The sequence below is a fragment of the Mastigoproctus giganteus genome, chromosome 11 (assembly GCF_048544385.1).
Source record: "Mastigoproctus giganteus isolate SK-2022 chromosome 11, ASM4854438v1, whole genome shotgun sequence".
Taxonomy (NCBI): Eukaryota; Metazoa; Arthropoda; class Arachnida; order Uropygi; family Thelyphonidae; genus Mastigoproctus; species Mastigoproctus giganteus.
The window spans coordinates 29163178-29186850 of record NC_143585.1 but is presented as its reverse complement, the minus strand read 5'-3'; the positions used below and the strand labels follow the sequence as shown (position 1 = coordinate 29186850).

Genomic DNA, 23673 nt, shown 5'->3' with positions numbered 1-23673 from the left:
AAAATTTTTGGGCATTAATATTGATTATCTCATCAGTGTGAACCTTGACTTTAAAGAGATGATGCCAAACCGTTGAAATTAATTTCTCTATTATAACCCCAGATGCTCACATCTGGTGAGTATGGGCTTGGCACACCCACGGTCCTGGAGCTGGATATCATCATTCTTCTCTTTCTTGGTGATTCCCTTCTACTTTTTCTCTCTTTCTCTCAGAGTAATTCAATTTTTTTTTTTTTTTTTTTTTTTTTTTGGCTGGTGAAGCATAAGCCTCAAGCCTCCTTGCACTATATGGATAATAATAAAGAGATAATCTCAAAACGTTTCTTCCAAATGATGTCAACAACTTGTCTTTTTTGTTTTTGATATTGTTCATTAATGAAAAGGCACTTTCACACATCTATGTTGATCAAAACAAAGTACTTTGAGTACCTCTCTGTAATAAAAGAAATTTTTTGGAGTCAAAAGAACCCCAGAATTTTAAAACAGTTTTGTGTTGGAAAAGACATTTCAGAGCTAAAGACGACTACACTGAATATCAACAAGTTCTTATTCGGCAACTGTTACTTCACTAAATTTGAGAAAAACTTTATGAAAATTCCTATGGCATGTTTGGTAATATCTTTCACAATTCAACTTCCAATAGCTAGCCAGACATGCCTGACATAAGCAAATTACACCAGTTCCACTACTATTATCTATTACCAAATAATATTCCCAAGAGGACTGAAATGCATACTTTTCACTTTTTAGTTTCTTTGCATTTGAAATGTGTTGGCCTAAATCAGATGACTGCAAAGATAGTGTGTTAATGCATCATTTTTTAACTCCATGTTCATTTTGGATTCTTTTTAAAAATTTATCCACTTGGAAAGGATTTAGTAACTTTAGTTAAATCTGTTAAAATAAAATGCATTTAAGCATTTGCACACAAAATCAAAAGATTTCTTACTATAACACTCTCATCACCTTTAAAGTCAACATATACATATAAGGTATTTGTAAAATACTAAAAGAAGTCTACCTCAATATAGTACGTAGAACACTTCGTTTGATACTCTCCAGAAATTAATACGAAAAAAATCGAAAAACTTACATTAGAGTAAAAAATAATTAAAAACCAATTTAGCACAATAAAAATATTAAAAAGAATCTAATGAAACTATTCAAAACGATTTTCCCTTCTGAAACTGACAACACTTTTCGACCGTATGGCATGATCACAGGAATGAAAATTACCGAATACGGTTGAACATGAAACTTAAATAGTGATTATTTGTCTTCGCGCATAAAGGTCCGCGCATCGGAGATCAAATATGGCCGACGAACATTAACAGAATTCTCGTGTAATTTAATTTCTACAGTTGCTGCAATTAAGTCTCATATAATTACATTGGACATTAAGTATTTTGGCCTTGTTAAATAAAAAGTATGTTTTTCTCTAATGGCATGAAAGGCTAATTCTGACACTGTTGAACGAGAAGCACGAACCGAGGCTTCACGCTGATTTACACGAATATTCAGAGAAAAACGCGTCAAACCTTGGTAAGATGAGTCGCAATTACCGCAAGAAATGTTGTATACCAGGTTATTAATTTGTGTTGTGGATGCGGAAAGAACCGAGCGATTGTTCAGTATAGTGTGTAATTTCCGTATTGGCCTGGCTACAATTTTAAATTCGGTATCGTTAAAGAATCTATTAAGCTGTTTGTGCCACTGTTCAACATATGGGACAGAAAAAGTATTTTTTGATATTACTATTGTTGGTTATCGTAGTATTTTGTATCCTATCCTTAGCCTGTACTCTAATTCGGTTTATTGTGGCAAGGGGGTAACCCCTGTTTAAGAAGCTGCTAGTTAATATTTGTATTTCTGAGCCCAAAGCAGATTCCGTCGTTGAATATTTATAGGCATTTAGAAATTGATTAAAGATAATTAATCTTTTGTAGCTGAACAGGTGATAGCTATTATAATGTAGAAGCATAGCTGAGTTGTAGGTTTTCGATAGATGCTAAATTCGATCTTATTTGAGTCCCGAGTAAGCGTGAAATTTAGAAAGTTTAATGACTTTGTATCTGTATCCTCACTTTCCAATGTAAATTTGAGTCTAGAATTAATATTATTAAACGAATGTAAAATGTCTTGGATAGTACTACTATCAGTAATAACTAGAACATCATCTAAATACTTCTCATAGTATGTGATACGGGGTCGAAAAGGTGTCAGATGTATATGCTCAATCATTGAGAGATAGATCTCTGACATTAAGCCCCTGCTCAAACCCATTTGGTAATCGAAAAATTTGTTTGTACACCTTGTCTCGAAAGGTGGTATAGTTGGTCTCAACTAACAGTTTAATTAAGTGAAAAATTTCCTTCCTAAATTGAATACACATGACAGTTCAACTTTATGAGAACTTCAGGAAAATGAAGACATTATTATACAGAAGGCATTATTATAAAGGAGATATAGTGGTAATACTAGATAAACCTGATTATATTAATAAGTTAGATTCAGTTGTTTCAGATACCTCCACTTATCTTGAAGTAGACCCGGCACTGATCACCAATTTGGTCAATCAATACAATAAAACGTTAACCACATATCGAAAAACGACTAGATTACTATGGCTCAGTTAAAGGAATTGAAGGCCAGAACATACAATATTCCTGCACTTTTCAGTCAGGTAAAATTACACAAGACTGGATTTTCTATTTGACCTATTGTTTCCTACAGGAACTCTGCACTTTCATCCTTAGCCACACATATATATAGCATTATAAAACCTTTAGACAGGTAATACAATTTGGGATTAAGAACTATGATACATTATTTAATAATCTTAAAGACTGTAGACTTGACGACAATGACAATTTATTCTAACTAGATGTTACCTCGTTATATATGAATATAAACGTTGAATACATATTAGACATTATTTGGGATAATTAAATAACTCGATACTGATTAATTATACAAAGCTATCTATTAAGGAAATTTTTCACTTAATTAAACTGTTAGTTGAGGCCAACTATATCACCTTTCGAGACAAGGTGTACAAACAAATTTGGATTACCAATGGATTTGAGCCTGTGCGGCTTAATGTCAGAGATCTATCTCTCAACGATTGAGCATATACATTTGACACCTTTTCAACCCTGTATCACATACTATGGGAGGTATTTAGACGATGTTCTAGTTATTACTGATAGTAGTACTATCCAAGACATTTTATATTCGTTTAATAATATTCATTCTAGACTCACATTTACATTGGAAAGGGAGGATTCGGATACAAAGTCGTTAAACTTTCTAAATTTCACACTTACTCGGGACTCGAATAAGATCGAATTTAGCATCCATCGAAAACCTACAAACACCAGTATGCTTATACATTATAATAGTTATCACCTGTTCACCTACAAAAGATCTATTATCTTTAATCAATTTCTAAATTGCCTATAAATATTCAACGACGGAATCTGCTTTGGGCTCAGAAATGCAAATATTAACTAGCAGGTTCTTAAACAGGAGTTATCCCCTTGCCACAATAAACCGAATTAGGGTACTGGCTGAGGATAGGATACAAAATACTACACCAACCAACAATAGTAATATCAAAAAATACTTTATTTCTGTCCCATATGTTGAACAGTGGCACAAACAGCTTAATAGATTCTTTAAAGATACCGAATTTAAAATTGTAGCCAGGCCAATAAGGAAATTACACACTATACTGAACAATCGCTTGGTTCTTTCCGCGTTCACAACACAAATTAATGACTTGGTATACATTTCTTGCGGTGATTCCAATCGTCTTACCAAAGTTCAATGCATTTTTCTCTGAATATTCGTGTAAATCAACATGAAGCCTCAGTTCGTGCTTCTTGTTCAGCAGTGTCAGAATTAGCCTTTCATGCCATTAACGAAAAACACTTTATTTAACGAGGCCAAAATACTTAATATCCAACGTAATTATATGAGACTTAATTCCAGCAACCATAGAAATTAAATTACACAAGAATTCTGTTAATGTTCATCGGCCATATTTGATCTCCGATGCGTGGACCTTTACGCATTCGCGAAGACAAATAATCACTATTTAAGTTTCATGTTCAACCCTATGCGGTAAGTTTCATTCCTGTGATCACGACATAAGGTCAAAAAGCGTTTTCAGTTTCAGGAAGGAAAATCGTTTTGAATAGTTTTGTTAGATTCTTTTTAATATTTTTTATTGTGTTAAATTGATTTTTAATTGTTAAATTGGTTTTTAATTATTTTTTACTCTAATGTAAGTTTTTCGTTTTAATTTCTGGAGAGTATCATATGGAAGTGTTCTACGTACTATATTGAGGTAAACTCCTCTTAGTATTTTACAAATACTAATATCAAAGTATAACGTATTGAGCATTACAGCTCTGATTCATACTATCTAACACATTGCGGCAACGTAACTGAGTGTAACCAGTTTTGATTTGGTAGTTGTTGGCGCATCGGCTTCTGTGGCCATATTGCACCTCCCAAGGTTTTTGCAGTACTTTGATCCAAGCCCGAGGCGGGAATCGAACCTGCGACCTTTGGGTTGCCGGGCAGGTACTTTACCCACTCGGCTAGCCCGGTCGGCGAGTGTAACCAGTAGAAACCTGTTCAAACCAGAAACTGAGAATTGTGTGAGGCAGTATCCTCAATCTGTAATGACACTATGGCAGCAATGATTGTACTCTCAACAAAGTATTTTACAAAAATTTTTCTTACTACATAGAATATTTCCAAGAGAAACATCAATAACAGTGGTTTTAACTATCAAGTTCGCATCATACGTCATGAATGCAGTGGAGGCAAAACAACTTATAAAGCTGCTTTAATTTTTTTTTTCCCAGAAGGTTGGAGATTTATGAAGGTATATCTATCTGACGATCGCTTGCATGTTTTCTGTTGAAGTCAAGTTCTGTGTCCACTGTAGACTACCAAATTCTAGAATTATTATACGATCCTAAACTATTTTGTAGAATTTGAAGCATCAGGTGAAAAAGTATTTTCTAGCGAAGATTGGCATGAATTTTTGTAGAATATAAATTATATTTCTTAAGTGTAGGTGCTCACGAGCACCCGTTTTAGGATCGGTCATGAGCAAAATTTATTTTTTAAAGAGCAGAATGGTGCTCGCGAGCACCAGATTAAGAAATCTCTGGTCTAATAATTCAAGTAAATCAAATTTTATAAACTAATTGTTAATTTTTGCTTAACTTTAGTTTTAAATTTTGGAATTATTATTAGCTGCAAACTTATAAAACTTAAAATTACAATTTATAAAATTTATTTGATTTGCTTGAATTATTAATATAGGACATCCGTAACTTAGCATGAATACTTACAAAGCAAAACTGTTATTGAGACTACAGAAACGGGTATGCCTTAGGCATTCTTTTAGTATAGCTATCTGTTCAAAGCCCCCGAGGAAGTGGCAGAGAGACGGCCATGTGAAAGAAAGTCACCTTCTTAATTTCTCCCTAGCTATATTCCTAACCTTCTTGACTCTCTTTAATTTTCCTTTATTTCCTCTCTCCTCCATCTTTAAATCTCTAAGCTTTAGCATTAGCATTAGTAGAGGCATTTGATGCAAGAAAGCAAGCTTATGCAGCATCAGCCAAAAAAAAAAAAAAAAAAAAAAAAAGTAACATAAATAAATAAAAATAACCACTTCCACTTCACCCCTCTGTTCGTTCGAAATACCTGTCCAGCTGAGCCTTAAACTTATTTAGGCTATCAACTTCCACGACAAGGGATGGAAGTCTGTTCCACCCACCAACCACCCGATGGCTAAAGGCAAATTTCCGCACATCTATCCTACATCTGTCTTTCCTCAATTTGAATTTATGCCCTCTCAGGTGATTTTTCTGAGCTAGAGGAAGAATCCCATCAGCATTGAGCATGCTCAAACCATTCAAGGCTTTGTACACCTCTATCAGATCACCCCGCTGGTGCCTAGTTTCCAGACACTGTAATTTGCAAAACTTAAGCCTTTCTTCGTAAGAGAACGTCTTTGTCCCATTCACCAATCTAGTTGCCCTTCTCTGTACTCATTCCAGCAGCTCTACATCCTTCCTGAAATGAGGCCTCCAGGCCTGTATACAGTACTCTAGGTGTGGCCTGACCATTGCCTTATACAAGGGAATAATCACCTCCTTATCCCTGCTAGAAAAATTCCTATATATCATTGACAATACACCATGAGCTACTCTTGCAGCTCGTCTGCACTGCTCAGAGAACTTCATATCTGCCTGCACCACCACCCCCAGGTCCCTTTCATTCTCTACCACTGTCAGTGTAGTACCACAGAGTTGATACGCTGCTCTGGGGTTGCTGTTTCCCATATGTAGTACTTTACATTTGTCAATGTTAAACTTCATTTGCCACCTCGAAGCCCATCTGCTCAACCTTTCCAAATCCTGTTGCAGCAGCATAGTGTCAGTAGTGTCCTTGACAACCCTGCCAACCTTCGTATCGTCTGCAAACTTGGACATTAAGCCTGATATACCATCATCAATATCATTTATAAATACAGAAAACAATAAAGGCCCCAATACTGAACCCTGAGGGACTCCACTAATAACATTAGTCCACGATGAGCAGTGTCCATTGATTACCACTCTCTGTCTTCTCCCCCTCAACCACCCCTTTATCCATAGCAGCAACTTGCCTCCAATGCCACACTGCTCCAATTTGTGCAGCAGTCTTCCATGTGCAACAGTATCAAAAGCCTTTCTAAGATCCAAGTATATACTATCAAAGTTATTCCCTGCATCCAGTTCTTTTGTGACTGCATCATAGTATCCAATCAAATTGGTCAGGCAAGACTTCCCCTTAACAAAACCATGCTGTGTCCTAGCTATAACTGAAGTCTTGTCTAGATGATCCTGCAGTGCTTCTTTCACCAGTGCCTCCATTAATTTTCCGGGAACAGAAGTTAAACTCACAGGTCTATAATTACTTGTGTCAGCCTTTGATCCCCCTTTGTGAATTGGGGTCACATTTGCACATCTCCAGTCAATGGGTACCTCCCCTGAGTCCAAGGAAGCTCTCATAATTATGGCTAAGGGTTTGCTTACCTCCTTTGCTGCCTCCTTTAATATAACTGGATAGATCCCATCCACCCCAGGTGCCTTTCTTGTGTTTATCTTCAACAATTTCTCCTCCACTTTGCTCTCAGTTATTACAAGATTCTCTAGCTTACTGCTAGAATTGAATACACCTCTGGCATTCCCCTCGCTGAATAACTCCTCATGTGTGAATGTCGATGCAAAATATTCATTTAGTTTGTTAGCTACCCGAGCAGGGTCATCAACAGTTGACCCATCGATCTCAAGTGGACCAATCTGATTCATCCCCTTCCTTCTAGAGTTTACATAAGTAAAGAACTCTTTGCTGTTTTTCTTCGCATCCCTTGCCAAGGATCTCTCGTAATCTGCCTTCGCCTGCCTAACCTCCTTTGTAACTTGGTTACAGATCAACTTGTATCTATCATAGGCGTCCGTGTCACGTGTTAATTTGTATGTATCCCATGCATTTTTCTTCTCTGCCATATGCCTCATTAGTTCATCTGACAACCATTTAGGCCTAAACCTTGAACAATATTTCTTAGGTATGTAAAGCCTAGTAGCTTCCACGATAAGTTCTTTGAATGCTTCCCATTTTGAATTTGCTGTTGGCAATATCATCAGTTGATCCCACTGTATAGAATTTAAATACTGTCTCAGTCCATTGTAGTCGCCTTTACGAAAGCAATACCCCTTCCCTTTACCCCTAATGGTAGTTACCTCTTTGAGTAACTCCCACTTCAGCACACTGTGATCACTGCCACCAAGTGGTTCATTTATCTGCAGATTCTTAATGCATGAAGAATCACTACTGATAATCAAATCAAGAGTATTACTCCCTCTAGTTGCCTCCCGAACATGCTGATGTAGAAAACAATCATCCAATAAATCCACAAAAGCCTTGCTACTGTGTGAGTGACCAGCCCCCAAATTCCAGTCAATATCTGGGAAATTAAAATCCCCCATTATAAGACTCTCTGATTTACTGGCCCACTCTATTTCTCCGAACAGTTTCTTATTATACTCATCAGAGTCATTAGGCCTATAGCACACTCCTACTCTCAATTTTGATCTCCCAATGCTTATGTCACACCAAACTGACTCGACACTGCACTGTCCAGCGATGTCGACTGGCTTCACTTCCTTGGATTTTATGTGTTTTTTAACTAATAGCATAACCCCTCCTCCCTTCCTATCCTGTCTATCCTTTCTGTAGACATTGTACTCCCCAAATTCCAGTTCTGCATTTCTTATATCTGTGTGACACCACGTCTCTGAAATCCCCACAATATCTGCCTTTGATGTTTTGAGCAATACCTCAAATTCATCAAATTTATTTACTAAACTCCTAGCATTGGTGTACACACAAGTATACATGCACCTGTTCTTTTTCTTAGCTACCCTAACACAACCCATGTGTTTACTTGTACCCCAATGATTCCCAGCAGTCTCTGAAATATCCTGCATCTTATTTTCCAGGCTGCGGCTCATTCCAATAGAAGCAGTGCAAGAATCACTTTCACCTCTGCCAGTGGCTACTGTTAATCTATTAGTCCTTGTATCCCCCCCAATCTAGCAGTTTTCCGACCCACCTAACATTGCCTCGATAGCATCAGCAAACATTCTTGCACCCTTTCTATTTAAGTGTATCCCATCCCTGTAGAAGCAGTCTCTCCAAACTATACACTTATATTTTTGTTAACTTGATCCCATGTTAATAGTTAACATGGAACTATAGGGGATCCAGCAACTGCTAGTACAACTGCGGCTAGCCAGTTAGTTAGGCCTTAATTACCGGTAATACTTCCTGCCAAAAAAAAAATATATATATATATATATATTTTTTTTTTTTTTTTTTTTTTTACCACCACTTGCAAAAGAAAATCTATCGAGTCCTTGACCTATATATATAAAAGAATAAGCAAAAATGCTTGGGGAGAGAAAAATAAGGAAAAAAGTTCAAGGACTGATAATCAGAAAAATCCAATGGCCATAATGAATATTATTTTATTGATAAAAGTAACAGAGAGAAAGAGAAACAGAGGAGTGAATAAATAGAAAAGGAATAAAGTAGGAGTAAGGCAGTGAAATAAATCAGTGTAAAAAAACTAAATAAATATAATGTATTAACTTTTTTCACCTCTACAAAGTTTTCAGCACTTTTTCTTGCTGCTTTTGTTTGCTAATTACCTTCTTACCTATGCTAAGTTGTATTTATCATGAATTTAATTTCTCTTTTTTTCACTAGGTGTTACTAGTCCACTCTGCTTATATTTAGCCACTTCCACTTCCTCTTTCACCTTCCAAAACTGCAGTGTATATATTTTTTATATAATACAACTTCAGTCGTATATATTTTTTCTGTAGTTGTACATGCAGTCTCTATAAGCGTCAACTGTAAACTACATGCCTACCACATGATATCCACCACGATGATATTTTTGACCAAATTTACCCCATATTCTGATTATTTGTTTACTCTGGTATTAAACTAACCTTTTTAGTATGTATTTTTTCAACTGAAACAGAGACATGATATCATCATTTTTTCCCCCTACAATCTTGATAGTCAACATTCTGTGAAGATTGTGTTTGTAAGTTGTGTAACAATCCTTTCTAATGTATTTACTTAGGTTTTTTTTTTTTTTTTTTTTTTTTTTTAACATTGATTTATTTTATTGATGATCCTGCTCAGGGTTGTTGACAAGCTGAATAGGTATTTTGGATCTCCATTTACACAAAAAATTCTTTAGGGAGGGGGGAGGCCAGAAGTTTAAGAAACTAACAGGAAGCTGAATGATTTTGTGATAACTGAGAGGAAAGTCAGAGAAATTGTTGAAGCTAAACATTGAAGGTGGATGAGATCTATCCAGTTATATTACAGGATGGAAGTGAAGCCATAATTATGAAAAGTGTCTTTGAATTTGGGGGAGGTCTTTATGGACTAGATATGAGCAAATGTATCTGCAATTCACAATGGGAGATCAAAGTGTGACATGAATAATTACAGACTTGTTAGCCTGTAACTTCTATTCCAGGGAAAATTATGGAATCAGCAGGAGTGCAGCTATACTGCACTCCTGTCTAAAATGAATTAGTTAAAGGACAATCTTGTTTGACCAATCTGATTGGATACTATGATGCAGTAACAAAGGAACTAGATGCAAAAAAAAAAAAAAAAACATTTGATATCATATACTTCAATTTCAGAGTGGCTATTAATGGCCAATGTTTTTCATGGAATAATGTTATTAGTGGAGCCCTCCAGCATTTAGCACCAGATCCATTGTTGTTTTCTATATTTATTAATGATACTGATGAAGGTATATCATGCTTAACATATTAATATGTAGATGATACAACGATTGGTAGTAGATGGGCTGAGAAATGGCAATTGAAGTTTAACATTGACAAATGCAAGGTACTGAATCGGCAGTAGTAATCTCAGATCAATGTACTAACTGTGTCATAATACACTCAGAAAAATGAAAGTGGAAAATGAAGACCTGGAGGTAATCGTGCAGTCAGTTCAGATATGAAGTTCTCTGAGCAGTGTAGACAGGTTGCTAGGACAGCTCATGGAGTTCTGTCAATGATATACAGGAACCTTGCTAACAGGTATAGGGATGTGATTATCCCACTGTACAACGCTGTATCCTGAGCACTGCATAAAGGTCCGGAGGCCTCGTTTTAGGAAGGATGTATATCTGCTGGAACAGATACAGTTAAGGTAACAAAACTGATGAGAACAAGAGTTCCCTTATCAAGAAATGCTTCATGTTTGCAAATTGCAGCATCTGCATATTAGGCACCTAATGGTGATCTGTTTGAGGTGTTTAAGGCTTTGAATGGATTGAGCAAGCTCAGTTCTGATGGAATTTTTGCTCAGAGATTGCACACATGGGGGCGGGGCCATAAATTCAAATTGAAGAAGGATGGTTGCAGGATAGTTGCGTGGAAGTTTGCTTTCAGCCGGTGGGTCGCTGATTGATGGAACAAACTTTCATCTGTTGTTGTGGAAGTGGATAGTTTGAATAAATTCAAGGAAGAACCAACAGACTATTGGAGGAGGACAAGTGATGTGGTTATGTGTTCCCCTTCCCACATCACAATTTGAAACACTTGGTTGCTTTAGACCAGCGTTTCTCAAACTGTTCTGCAGAACAGTAGTGTTCCATGAGATGTGATCAAGTGTTCTGCAAAAAATCGTAATTAATAATTAAAAAATAAAATAAATAAATTTTGCATATTTGTATCGTACACCACTTTTGTATCATTATAATATTTAACATAGTTTTTTTTCGGTGGACTGTGCACAGAGGTAATGACACCTACGAAAAAGTAGCAATAGAGTGATCTAATATGCCATTCTTATGTGCTTTAGCCTGGAGTACACAGGTTGGAGGAGAGGAGGAAGTGAACTGATATCATAATTAAACTCACTTCCTTGTATACATTATTTTGATAATTATTAGTATTTCGAAATATTATTACTAAAATATGTGACCATAGATTTGTGGTTGAAAAAAAAGGTACTTTAAAACAAGAAGCATTAAGTACTTCTAGTAGTGCAACTTGCTCGATGAAAACGAACATAATATTGTCACACTTCAAAGTGAGGATGAACAATCACAGCCTTCCATTCCCCAAAAATCCAAAGTGAAAAAACAGGAACCAATTAATAAAAGACTAAAGCGAAAGTATAATGACAGTTATCTGAATTTCGGCTTTACATGTGTTGGAAATAAAGATGCTCCTGATGCACAGTGCACCATATGTAATAAAATATTAGCAACAGTTCTTTGGCTCTTGCTAAACTTGTATTTTGTAAGTTTTCCATGAATATGTTGTGAGATGAAGTTTTCAGCAGAGTGATAGGCATGCTGATGATGATCTAGGTGGAGTGAGAGTTCCATCTTTATTCCAAAATTTGTTTTTTTTTTTTTTTTTTTGTTTTTTTTTTTTTTGTGGTAATAGTGTTCCCTTTTCTATCACAGCCATCTTTTCTTGCTATGAATAGCTTACCATCAATAACTGACAGATTTTTCATGTCTTCTCTTCAGAAACAGTCAGCAAATCCCATTCTGTAATTGCACCCATAGGTGTACTTTGGAGTTAATAATACATACAGTTCTGCAAATTTCATTATTTCAAGTAACTTTTCTAACTTTCTTCTGTTATTGTTATTTTTTGGTTTTTAGGAGCATTAGCAACTAAGGCCATATTGCTCCGGGATATGCGGTGGTCATTTCCTGACCTTTCCGCATCCTCCGTATTTGGTGGTGATGGGCTCGAACCCCGGTCTAATCAAGAAGTGTGTGCTACGCACTACTGCTCCTTCCCACCTGGCTACGGAAGCGCCACTTTCTTCTGTGTTGTTTCCATTAGTATATTTACATTAGTAAATATACTAATGGAATGCTGTCTCTAATATCAGTCTATATTAAATTTATCAATTTAATATTTTTTTAATTTCTAGAAAAATTGTTTTTGAGTTGTTCGAGGATTATACCAATATTTCAGCTTTTCTTATAAGATTGCAATATTTATTGCACTGATCTTTTTTTCTTTTTTTTTTTTCATAAAAAAATTTTTTAAAAAGTTAGTGTATTTTATATTTTTTTACTCACTTGTTATTTTCAACAAGTTAGTTGATGTATGCAGTGTGTTACATTTTAGGAACATTAGTAAACAGTAATAATTCATGATTTATAACAAAATCAGTCAACACATCAACATGAAAATTTGTTAGATTCCTAAAATATTCTAAGCAAGCAGTGAAATTTTGAAATGGATCAGAGCTTCTGTTCCCAATTTATAGTAATAGGGAGAAAAGGCTATGACATTAAAATTGAACTTAGAACCATCCCAGGGGCTAACAGATTATATATATTGAAAATTTGGTAGCAATCCACATTTTCCTTGTTGATTTATGCAAAAACATACTTCCACTTATGCTGATTGTGTAGGGGGAGGGAGGGAGGGAGGGAACGAAGGCTTTGAAATTGTAATTTCAAAAACTGAAATTAAACTGAAATTTTCTCGAGGACCAACAGAAGAATACAAGTTGAAAATTTATCCTTGATCCAACTTTTCATTCTAGAGTAATACACAAAAGATACTTTGATTTATACGAATAGATTTCTGTGGTTGGGTGGGGGAGGCTATGATTGATCTTAAAAGCTTTCCAAGGACCAAAGAAACACACTGAAAATGTGATATTAGTTTAACTCTGGTCTTATAAGTAATGTCTAAATCAGATAAAAAAGTTCCATCACAATTTAGGTAATTTATATAGTGCATTATATTCCAGGTGCTGTTTTTTGTTTTTGTTTTTTTCATGATAAACTAAAGTGAAAAGTAATGATTTCTTATCAATTAATTACTAAGATTATAAATTTATAGAACACTTAATAAAATTCTATTTTGATTTAATTACAATTGTATAATATTTATTGTTGTTTCCTCGTATACTTTTAAGTCTCTTTTCTCTCTATACTTGTGTATTTCACAAGAACATGTTCATGATCTTACATAACAATACATGCAAAGTATGCATGGCTTGTCTAAAGCTAATAGTACTGCATTAGAACAATGTTTAATCTATAAATTACTTTTTTCATAGAAACTGTCCAATTTTAATGAAATTTGGGAATGATGCAACATATTTTTTTATGAACCAAATATAAAATTTTATAAAAATCCACCTGCTGGAAGTCCCTCTGTTATATGCAGACAGGTGGACAGACAGACATGGTGAAGAGACAATTTAGGCACTTAGGCTATATATGGTCCTTGGGGTTGTCACAGACATTCTCTCAGATATGCCAGACAAGCTGTACTTGCTACCTGGGAGTCTAAAACGCTGATGGAACTGATATTCGGGTGACACTCAAGTCAAGTGGACCCAATTTCGGCGAAGTCCAGACGGTCTGTGACAGCCAAATCCTCTGCTTGCACCTTCACGATGGTGGGACTGTTAGTAATCCTGGGTATAACCTCCATGCATAAGTACATGGTGGGTGACCACCCAGGTGTGAACCAACGTAAGCAGGGGTCGAGGTGTGGCGCCCACACCACATGGAGGAATGCCGCCCCTCTATATTACCAGGCAGTACTAGGTGGTAGATGACTCATCAACCGGTGAAATACCACCACTTTGCTTATTGGAGGCTCGAAATGGTGGAACCCATGTTTAGTCTCTAGAGCTAAGTTCCGGTCAACCCTTCCCTATCTCTTCCATCATGCAGTATGATTGATGACTTTTGAGGTTATGATGAACGTCGTGGCAAGATCCAATATTCCTTACATTTTGAGGGTACAGTTCTAAAACGGTGTTCGCAGGCCGGCCACTAGTTAGTACACCGGACTGAACCTATTGGTAACTCTCTAGGAAGCTTCCGGATCAGCTAGTGTATAATCTTGCTACCTCTACTCTGCCAGATAGTGACTGGAGGGAGTCCAAGTAGTGTGTATGCGGGGAGCATTGTGGAGGCCACGTTATGTCAAGGATCTGGGTATATTCTTACCACGTGTATGCCATATCCAAAAATTTCATTACTTCATACAGCATGTCCCACCTACTTTTTCTTACTATTGAATACACCATGAATTGACAAACTAATAGAGCAAGCTTATCTGTGAAAAGATCTAAACCTCCCAAGGACTTCCTAATTCATTTCACAAATATACGTGGTCTCAATTCTAATCTCAACGATGTCCATTTCCACTTGCAGTCTGCCAAACCCCATGTACTTTTTCTGATAGAATCTCAGTTATCGGTTGATTCATCTACTGCTCATCTCAGATGCCCGATTTATTCGCTGTATGATTCCTTTCACCTTAAAGGTGGTACTTGTGCATATGTCCGTTCTGATATTCCCTGTCAGAGACTTGGCAATTTGGAATCTCCTCTCTTTGATCTTCTCTGGCTTAAAATCTCTCTACCTCATTGTGTCAAATTCATCTGTTGTCTCTACCGTTCTACAAACTCCACTAATCACTTCAAGCTCTTTGACTTCCTCTCTTTGCAACTTGACTTTCTCCAGTCCAACTTTCCTAACAGTGAAGTAATTTTCCTTGGTGATTTTAATGTTCACAACTCCAGCTGGCTTCCGTTTTCTAGTCACACCGACTCAGCAGGTCAAGATGCTGAGGCTTTTGCAATTACTAATGACCTAGCACAGATTGCTCATTTACCTACAAGAATACCGGACAATACTAATCATACAGCCAATACGCTTGATTTTTTTCTCACAAACAACCCTTCTAAGTACACGGTCGAAGTGAGAGGTCCTTTAGGCACTTCAGATCCCAACTTGGTGATTGTCCCTTCTCCAATGGAACCTTTATCTCATGGCTATTCCCAACCACGTGTTGTTTGGCATTACAAGAATGCAAAATGGGATGACCTGCGAGATTTCTTTTCTTTTCCTTGGTCGGATTACTGTTTCAAAACTTCTGATGTCAATGTTTGCTCAGATCGTGTCAGTGAAATTATTCTTGCAGGAATGGAATCCCTTATCCCACACTCCACTTTAAAATCTCGTCCTTTATCTAAACCTTGGTTTTCCAATAAATGTGCTAAGGCTGTCCAAGGGAAGAATGTTGCATATCGTAATTGGCTTGTTTCTAATTCTTCAGTTTCATTTTCTGCCTACACCAAAGCTCGCAACAGTTGTGAAGCAGTTATCAATCAGTCCAAACTAGAGTTTGAACAGGCTAAGAGTAGAAAACTTGCTTCTTGCCCTAATGGTAGCCGAGCATTCTGCTCTCTTGCCAAAGCTATTGGCCGCAACTTTTGCCCATCTTTGCTCCCACCTCTGTCCAAACCAGATGGTTCTGTTGTCACTTCAGCCAAGGATAAAGCTGGCCTGCTAGCATCCCATTTTTCTTCCAGCTCATGTATTAATGATCTTGGTAAAACACCTCCCACCATTCCCAACACGCTCCATTCAATGCCTTCTGTGGTCTTCCATCAAAAGGATATCAGAAGGATTTTGATGAATCTTGATGCTAAGAAAGCTCCAGGTCCTGATGGTATTTCTCCACTTGTTCTCAAAACCTGTACTTCTGAACTTACTCCTATTCTTTGCCGCCTTTTTTCACTTACTTATTCCAAAGGTGTTTTTCCTTCTGCTTGGAAATTTGCTCATATCCAGCCAGTTCCTAAAAAGGGTGACAAATCCCTCCCATCCAATTATCATCTCATTGCAATTACTTCTACTCTTTCTAAAGTAATGGAGAAATCAATTAACCGCCAAATCTTAAACTACCTAGAAACCTTCCGTCTCATCAACGATCACCAGTATGGATTCCATCAGTGTTGATCCACTGGAAATATTCTGGCTTATGTTACCCATTTATAGACTAATTCAATAGAAAGGTTCGGTGAAACAAGTAGTTACTCTTGATATTTCAAAGGCTTTTGATCGTGTTTGGCATAAAGGTCTTCTAAACAAGCTTCCATCTTATGGTTTGCCAACTGTTTTTAGTAACTGGTTATCCAGTTTTCTCTCTGATCGCTCACTGAGGGTGATGGTAGATGGCTCTCTGTCTTCTAACTTCTCCACTAATGCCGGTGTCCCCCAAGGTTCAGTTCTTTCCCCCACTCTTTTCCTCTTGTATATCAATGCCCTTCTTCCATTGACTGGAAATCCTATCCATAGTTTTGCCGATGATAGCACATTGCATTCAACTTTTCAATTTGAGAAACCTTGTCCTGCTCAATCAGCTTCAACTTCTCGAAAATCTGCTACCAATTCCTTAAATGCTGATCTTCAGGTAATTCTCCAGTGGGGCAAAGACAACTTAGTTGATTTCAACCCTTCTAAAACTCAGTCTTGTCTTATATCTCGCAAAAAGGATTCTTCTGCTCCTATGCTTATCTTTAGTGACACTCCGATTTCTAGGCAAAATGATATATCTCTTTTGGGAATTACCCTGACTTCTAATCTCTCTTGGCACAAGCACATTACAAATATTGTTTCCTCTGCATCTAAAAAACTTGGTTTTCTCTTTCGCTCTCGGCGTTACTTTTCTTCCAAACAGCTGCTCACTCTGTATAAATCGCAAATCCGCCCTGCCATGGAATATTGTTCCCACATCTGGGGTGGTGCCCCCAAAACCTCTCTCAGGCTTCTTGATTCCATTCAGAAGAGGGCAGTTGTGTTAATTAATGATTCATCTCTAACAGTGTCTCTCCACTCACTTTTTCATAGACGCACTGTTTCTGCTGCATGCCTCTTCTACAGATACTTCTGTGGGCACTGTTCTTCTGAATTGGCTTCTATAATTCCCGCTCTCTCTTTCAAAACAGTCTGAACATGTGCCGCCACTAGCCAAATCCATTTACTGTCCAACTTCAAACCCATAGAACCAACTTTCATCTTCCTCATTTATTCATTCAACTGCCGTTTTCTGGAACGACCTTCCTTCATACGTGTTTCCTGAAAATTACAATCTACAGAAGTTCAAGTCCAGTGTCAACAAATACCTTCTTTCATCTTCTTAACCTCAAACCCAAGCACGGTACTAAGTACTATAGGTTCTAATACCTCTTGTGTTTGGGGTTCACATAAAAAAAAAAAAAGCTAATGCACCTAAAAAATGGAATCTTTTACACCTTTCTGGAATATTCTTCAATATTCTAGAAATTTTTAAAATATTATTTAAGTTCTTTTAATTTTTATACATAACAGAAAATATTTTAATAAAAATTTGTAAACAAGTTGGTATTATTTTAATAAAAAAAACTAAAAATTAAGGAAATGAAACTAGATTCCAAACTTTTAGGCGGGAGTGTATATCTATTGATGGCTATTGAAGTCTCCCTGTATATATCTGCATCAAAATCAATGTTATATTTTGGTTTGGATGCACATATATAGAGGCTATTGTTAAAGTGAAGCCAGTCACAATACAGATGGCTGCTGCTGCTTCAAAGTCAAGTATTAGGGAACTTAGTTTTACAGGAATATGGAAGTTTACAAAGATTACCACTCTCTCACATGTTGAGTTATCTCTTACTGTCTGTCTGATATATGGGAGATTGATTCAGTGAGGCACTGATTGAGGCTTAAAATTAGTTTCGTACAGGCAGATTGGGTTATACTTTAACAGTAGTATGTCAAAGTTAGAGCAAATAACTTGACAATTCCAATGCAAGGAGTTGGCATACATCGTTTATATTTAAGAGAGCACTCTTTTGGTTTCCATAATGATCTGTGTCTGCCAGTTTTAACTCCTCTTTTTCCAGTCGAGTTGACACTGGAAACCAAACCAAAAAATGGTTTGGTTTCCTATTTCAACTCCAGCAAAATATTGAAAGTACTCAGTCATCCAGCTAGTTTTTTTTATATTCTCTCTCTCTCTCTCTCTCTCTCTCTCTCTCTCTCTCTCTCTCTCTCATGTCCATCCACCTTTCTATCCATACGTAACAATTCTACTCCCAGTAGATGGATTTTCATGAAAATTATTTTGGCCCTTTTAAAAATGTCAAAATTCCAAATTTCGTTAAAACTTGACAAATAGAAATCTGGCCATTATTTTATTTTTTCCCCATACAATTTGTATATATACAAAAGAAATTCAGAATAAATGTTGTTTTAATGTAGTATTGTTGGCTTTAGACATTTCTAAGTACACTTCGCATGTATTGTTTCGTAAGACCCATGAATATGATGTCATTTGTGGAGAGATTGTTTGTTTGTTATTTGGTTTTTAGGAGCATTAGCAACTAAGGCCATATTGCTCCGGGGATATGCGGTGGACATTCCCTGACCTTTCCGCATCATCCGTATTTGATGGTGACGGGCTCGAACCCCGGTCTAAATCAAGAAGCGTATGCTACGCACTGCTGCTCCTTCCCACCTGGCTACGGAGGCGCCTTGTGGAGAGAGAAAAGAGAAAAAAAAGAGAAAAAAATATATAGAAAACACACACACACACACACACACTGCTCTTTTTGTAAAAAAAAATAGGTGCTGGTACTTATTCTTTGCTATCAGGAAAAATTAAAAGGCTATGAAAAGTACTCTAAAAATTTTTTTTTTCTGATATTGTTACCTTAGTAGTAATGTTTTTAGAATAAGAACAACAAATTAAGTATATTAACACAGTTTATTAAGTATAACTTTATTATTCAAGTATATAAAAAAAATAAGTAAAATGTGTGTAAAATAAGTAAAAAATAATAACATAAGTAAAAATAATTTCATGATAAAAGTTTTTGTAGAATTTTCAAAATTTTTATTAAGTTCTCATCCAACACCCTATGCCAGGGGTCGACAACCATTTTTGATCTAATTGAAAAAAAAAAGAGAATCCGAAGAGCCGCACCTCAGCTCAAGCTGGGAGGAGTGGGGAGAGGCGAGAATTTAAGAAATGGAATAGAGTGGGAAGGTGTTTATTAAAAAATATATTTTGAAATATTATTTATTAATACTGAAAAAACATAAACATCCAATTAGGTACAAATTAATGTGACTTTTGATGTTGAGAGACTTGCTCAACTTCTTGAGCGAGTCTCTCAACATCATGCGAGTATGTCGTAATTAAACATGCTGAGCTTTAAACATGCTCGCATTGTTCAGACGACGGCTTCTTGATTTATTTTTAATATAGTTAAATGTTCAAAAATATTTGCTCGCAGAAATACATTGAACCAACAACTGAGAGAAGTCCAAAACGCAAATATTTTCAAATTTATATATGAGTCCAGTAAGCTACTCCACGCATCAAACACAATTTGGTCTGCATTTTGAACTCATCTATCGCCGTCCATTTGGGTAGAATTGCAAGGGCAGTCTTTTGCCTCTCCAAATCCTCAATTTCAAGTTTTAAGGCATTTTATTTGCACTCCATATGTCCTTGATTTTTAAGTCCTCTTAACTCCATTTCAAATTGTGCTTCATGTGAGCTGTAAAGTTAAAGAACCGCAGCTACGTGTTACGTTATTGAGGTGTATAAAGCCTTGAATGGTTTGAGCTTGCTCAATGCTGATGGGATTCTTCCTCTTGCTCAGAATCTCCTGAGAGGGATTAAATTCAAATTGAAGAAAGACAGTTATAGGATAGATGTGCAGAAGTTTGCCTTTAGTCAGCGGGTGGTTGATTGCTGGAACAAACTTCCATCTTCCATCTATTTAAGCTATCAACTTCTTTGTAGAAGTTGATAGCTTAAATAGATTCAACTTGACAAACATTTGGAACGAGTGGATGGGTGAAATAAGGGTGGTTTTTTTTTTTTTTTTTTGGCTGATGCTATATAACTTGCTTTCTTGCATCATGTGCCTTTGCTACTGCTAATGCTAAAAGAGCTGCATGCGGCTCGCGAGCTGCAGGTTGCCGACCCCTGTCCTATGCATACTTCTTTTCTTCCTCTTTGTGTGTCGGTTGTTGAATGACGTTTCTGAAGCAGCCATGAATCGACATATTCATGGCTGCTTCAGAAACAGCCATGAATCGACATGTTTTGCTGGATCGAAGCAGGTCAGTGGTGGGCCTACAATTTTAAGGAACAGTAGTGAAGAAACTGTTTTTGTCGTCAATGAAGGTCTGGTTGGGTTGGCAATCAGATTCATTTGGGAAAATCCTCGTTCACATTCACTCGATGAAATTGGTATCTTACTCCGAGCGTTCATCAAATTCTTCAATTCTTCTGAAACCTTATCAATTAGATATCCACGAATTGCATATCTTTCATTTAACTATAACCTAATTGACAATTTTCTAACTTCGTTTTCACCAAATTGCAATTCATGTTTAGAAGGATTATACCTCTGTTGTCTTCGTTTTCCATCTCTCGTCATCAGTATTGTCACTAGTTCTTAAATTTGAATTTTTTATTTTTTCCCTTTTTTGAAACTGTCCAAAATGTCAGTGTCATTTGGATGCGGATAACGCACTTCCGCGAAACAACAGATGATTATTTGCCGGGATAAAAGAAAATCACTTTTTTAATTCTTGAACGGGTGGCTTTTGGATGCAGTGCACAGAGGTGTCCAACCGCGAGGAAAGTAAACTAAAACAGCATTTTAAAATTTATTATTTTATTATTTATGAAAATAAATTCTCATTAAATGTTTTGTTCAGTAAATGTAATTGTGTATTGTATTTAATAAAATTTTCGAATATTTTCTTTGAATTTTTTTGAATATGGCCACTGTACGGGAAAAGGTTGGACACCACTGCAGTAGAAGATGGGCCACAGCCCATTGGGAATACACCTTGATCTGCTCACTCTTGACTAGTGCGACTCCTCCGCATGTGGGACAGGTGGTCAGATAGTGGTACCTGGTAAAACCTAAGTTGTAGAATGCTTTAGCTCTCTTAATTCACGCAGCAGGACTAATTACCTAAAGGCCAGAAATGCAAAAGTATGTGCCGAGTTAATTCTCTCCTAATCCGTTCACTACTGTCTTATATCTTAACAATAGACAGTAAATGTTAATATCTTAACAATACACAGTAAAAAATGCAAATTTAGTTAAATAATTTTAAGCTTATTTGAATAGTAAGTAAACATGTGAAAAAAATTTATGGAATATTACAAATTTCGCAGTGCACTGCATCCAAATGTCACACGTCACTGTTAATAAAGGTACTGGTATGCAGTACCGTTGCGTACCGTCTCAAAAAAAAGCACTGTGTGTATATATATATATATATATATATATATATCTCTGACACACACACATGCAAATAGTTGAGTCTGATAAAATTTGCATAGGTGGAGGTGAAAATTACAAAATTCCAAGGACTAGAAGGGTAAGGTTAGTAGAAAAAAGTAATGTAGATTTGAAAAAGGCAAAAGAATGTTAATATTCTAAAAGTTATGATGAATTAAAATTATAGGCTGAATTGCAAAGCCAATTTGGAGATGGACTATAAAGTAAATTATTAATACCAAATGATTAAACAAAATAAAGTAAAATAAAATAAAGGTGGTAAAGCTGTCGTCAGATATGAGTGGCAAATTTAGTTAGAGGTCAAATACAGGGAAGGCAAAAATGCAAAGTCTGATGTCAGCAGAAGTAAAAATTGATACATGGTTAGGTATACCTAACCATGTATTTGCCCACCTGATGACAGCTTTACCACCTTTATAAGTGAGCTGAAAACTGATTTAAATAATTCAGAGGAATTTCCACTTACCCTTTTGAACAGGTTTTATCTGGAACACGGTCCAGAAAATAAGAAATATAGTCAGTGAACTGCTCTCCTGTTGGACGAGCTGTGCGATCCATGCTACACCTATCACAATTACCTATTGAAAAATAAGTGCAATTTGCATTATAATCATACAGCCTTTTATCTTTTCATCATCAAGCACTATGCACTGAACAACATGGTATAAGATGATTCAAAATTCGCACAATCCAAATATCAGTAATTAAAATTTAACTGTTTTGTCATCAGGTTATGTAATCAAATAATTATAATGATTATAACCATAAGCAATTATAAAAAATTGCAGTAAAAGTTGAAAATGTCGACCTGGTTGAACATGTGCATTAATTCTTTTCATTGTATTCAAATGATACCTCCAGTAATGATTGAACCATACGCATTGAACCATGTTCACAAATTTGTGAACTTTTAGTTCCTCCAACATGTGCAAATTATATTTTTACAAAATTTGCTTTTCAATAAACCCCACAAATAATAACCTGGAAATTTTGGAAATAGGAAAATCATTGAAAATATATCCCTTAACTGCAACTGGGTCACCAGATGTGCAAAAAGTCATCTCCTCTTGTTGAAACCAGAAGTGAAAGGAAACTAGTATATTAAAACCCAGTATACATTTCCATTAACTGTGTTTTCAAAAAAAGAAAAAGTTCAATCACTTTGATATTGCACATGCATCACAATTTTCTGAGGATGTAAGAGCATTTCATGGAAACATGTTACAACACATCCTGCTGTACTGAATATGGATGTAGCCACAAGTGGAACAAAGCTTTATCAAAAAAAGAAAACTTGGTCCAAATTGCCAATTCCATTCGAAACAATAAAGTTGTGAAACCAGCAACAATGCAATATCTTAGTTTGGTAAATTAGTATTAGTATCAGAAGCTGTTTGTTTGTTATTTGGTTTTTAGGAGCATTAGCAACTAAGGCCATATTGCTCAGAGAATATGCGGTGGTCATTCCGACCTTTCCGCATCCTTCGTATTTACTGGTCACAGGTTCAAACCCCGGTCTAATCAGTATCAGAAGCAGAAAATGATGCAAGAAAGCAAGGTAACAGCATCAGCAAAAAAAAAAAAAACCTTCCCATGTCACTTGTTCATCCCTTCTAAGAGGATGTCTAGTTCCTTCTTGAATTTATTCAAACTACCCATCTCTACCCAACTGATTAGAGTTTCTTCCAACAATAAACTGCTGGATGGCCATGACTACTGTTTGTAAAAGAAATCAAGTTTTTTTACTCTTTGCCTGTTCAACCTCTAGTTTGGACTAATTAATAACTACCTTACAGTTGTTGTGAGCTTTGGTGTAGGCAAAAAATGAACCTGAAGATTTGGATGAAAGCCAGTTGTTGTGATATGCAATGTTCTTATTTGAACATTTAT

The 23673-nt window shown here is 36.2% G+C and overlaps 1 protein-coding gene across 3 annotated transcripts in view; it reads right to left on the bottom strand.

Moving 5' to 3' along the window:
* The window catches only part of LOC150077842 (NPC intracellular cholesterol transporter 1-like), a 671091-nt gene that overhangs the window by 93918 nt on the left and 553500 nt on the right, over positions 1–23673 (bottom strand). For all 3 annotated transcript variants that reach the window (XM_090384813.1, XM_090384814.1, XM_090384816.1), the window contains one exon: positions 22250–22361. In XM_090384813.1, the coding sequence (XP_090240939.1) occupies positions 22250–22361 (112 nt within the window). The remainder of the gene's footprint in view (positions 1–22249; positions 22362–23673) is intronic.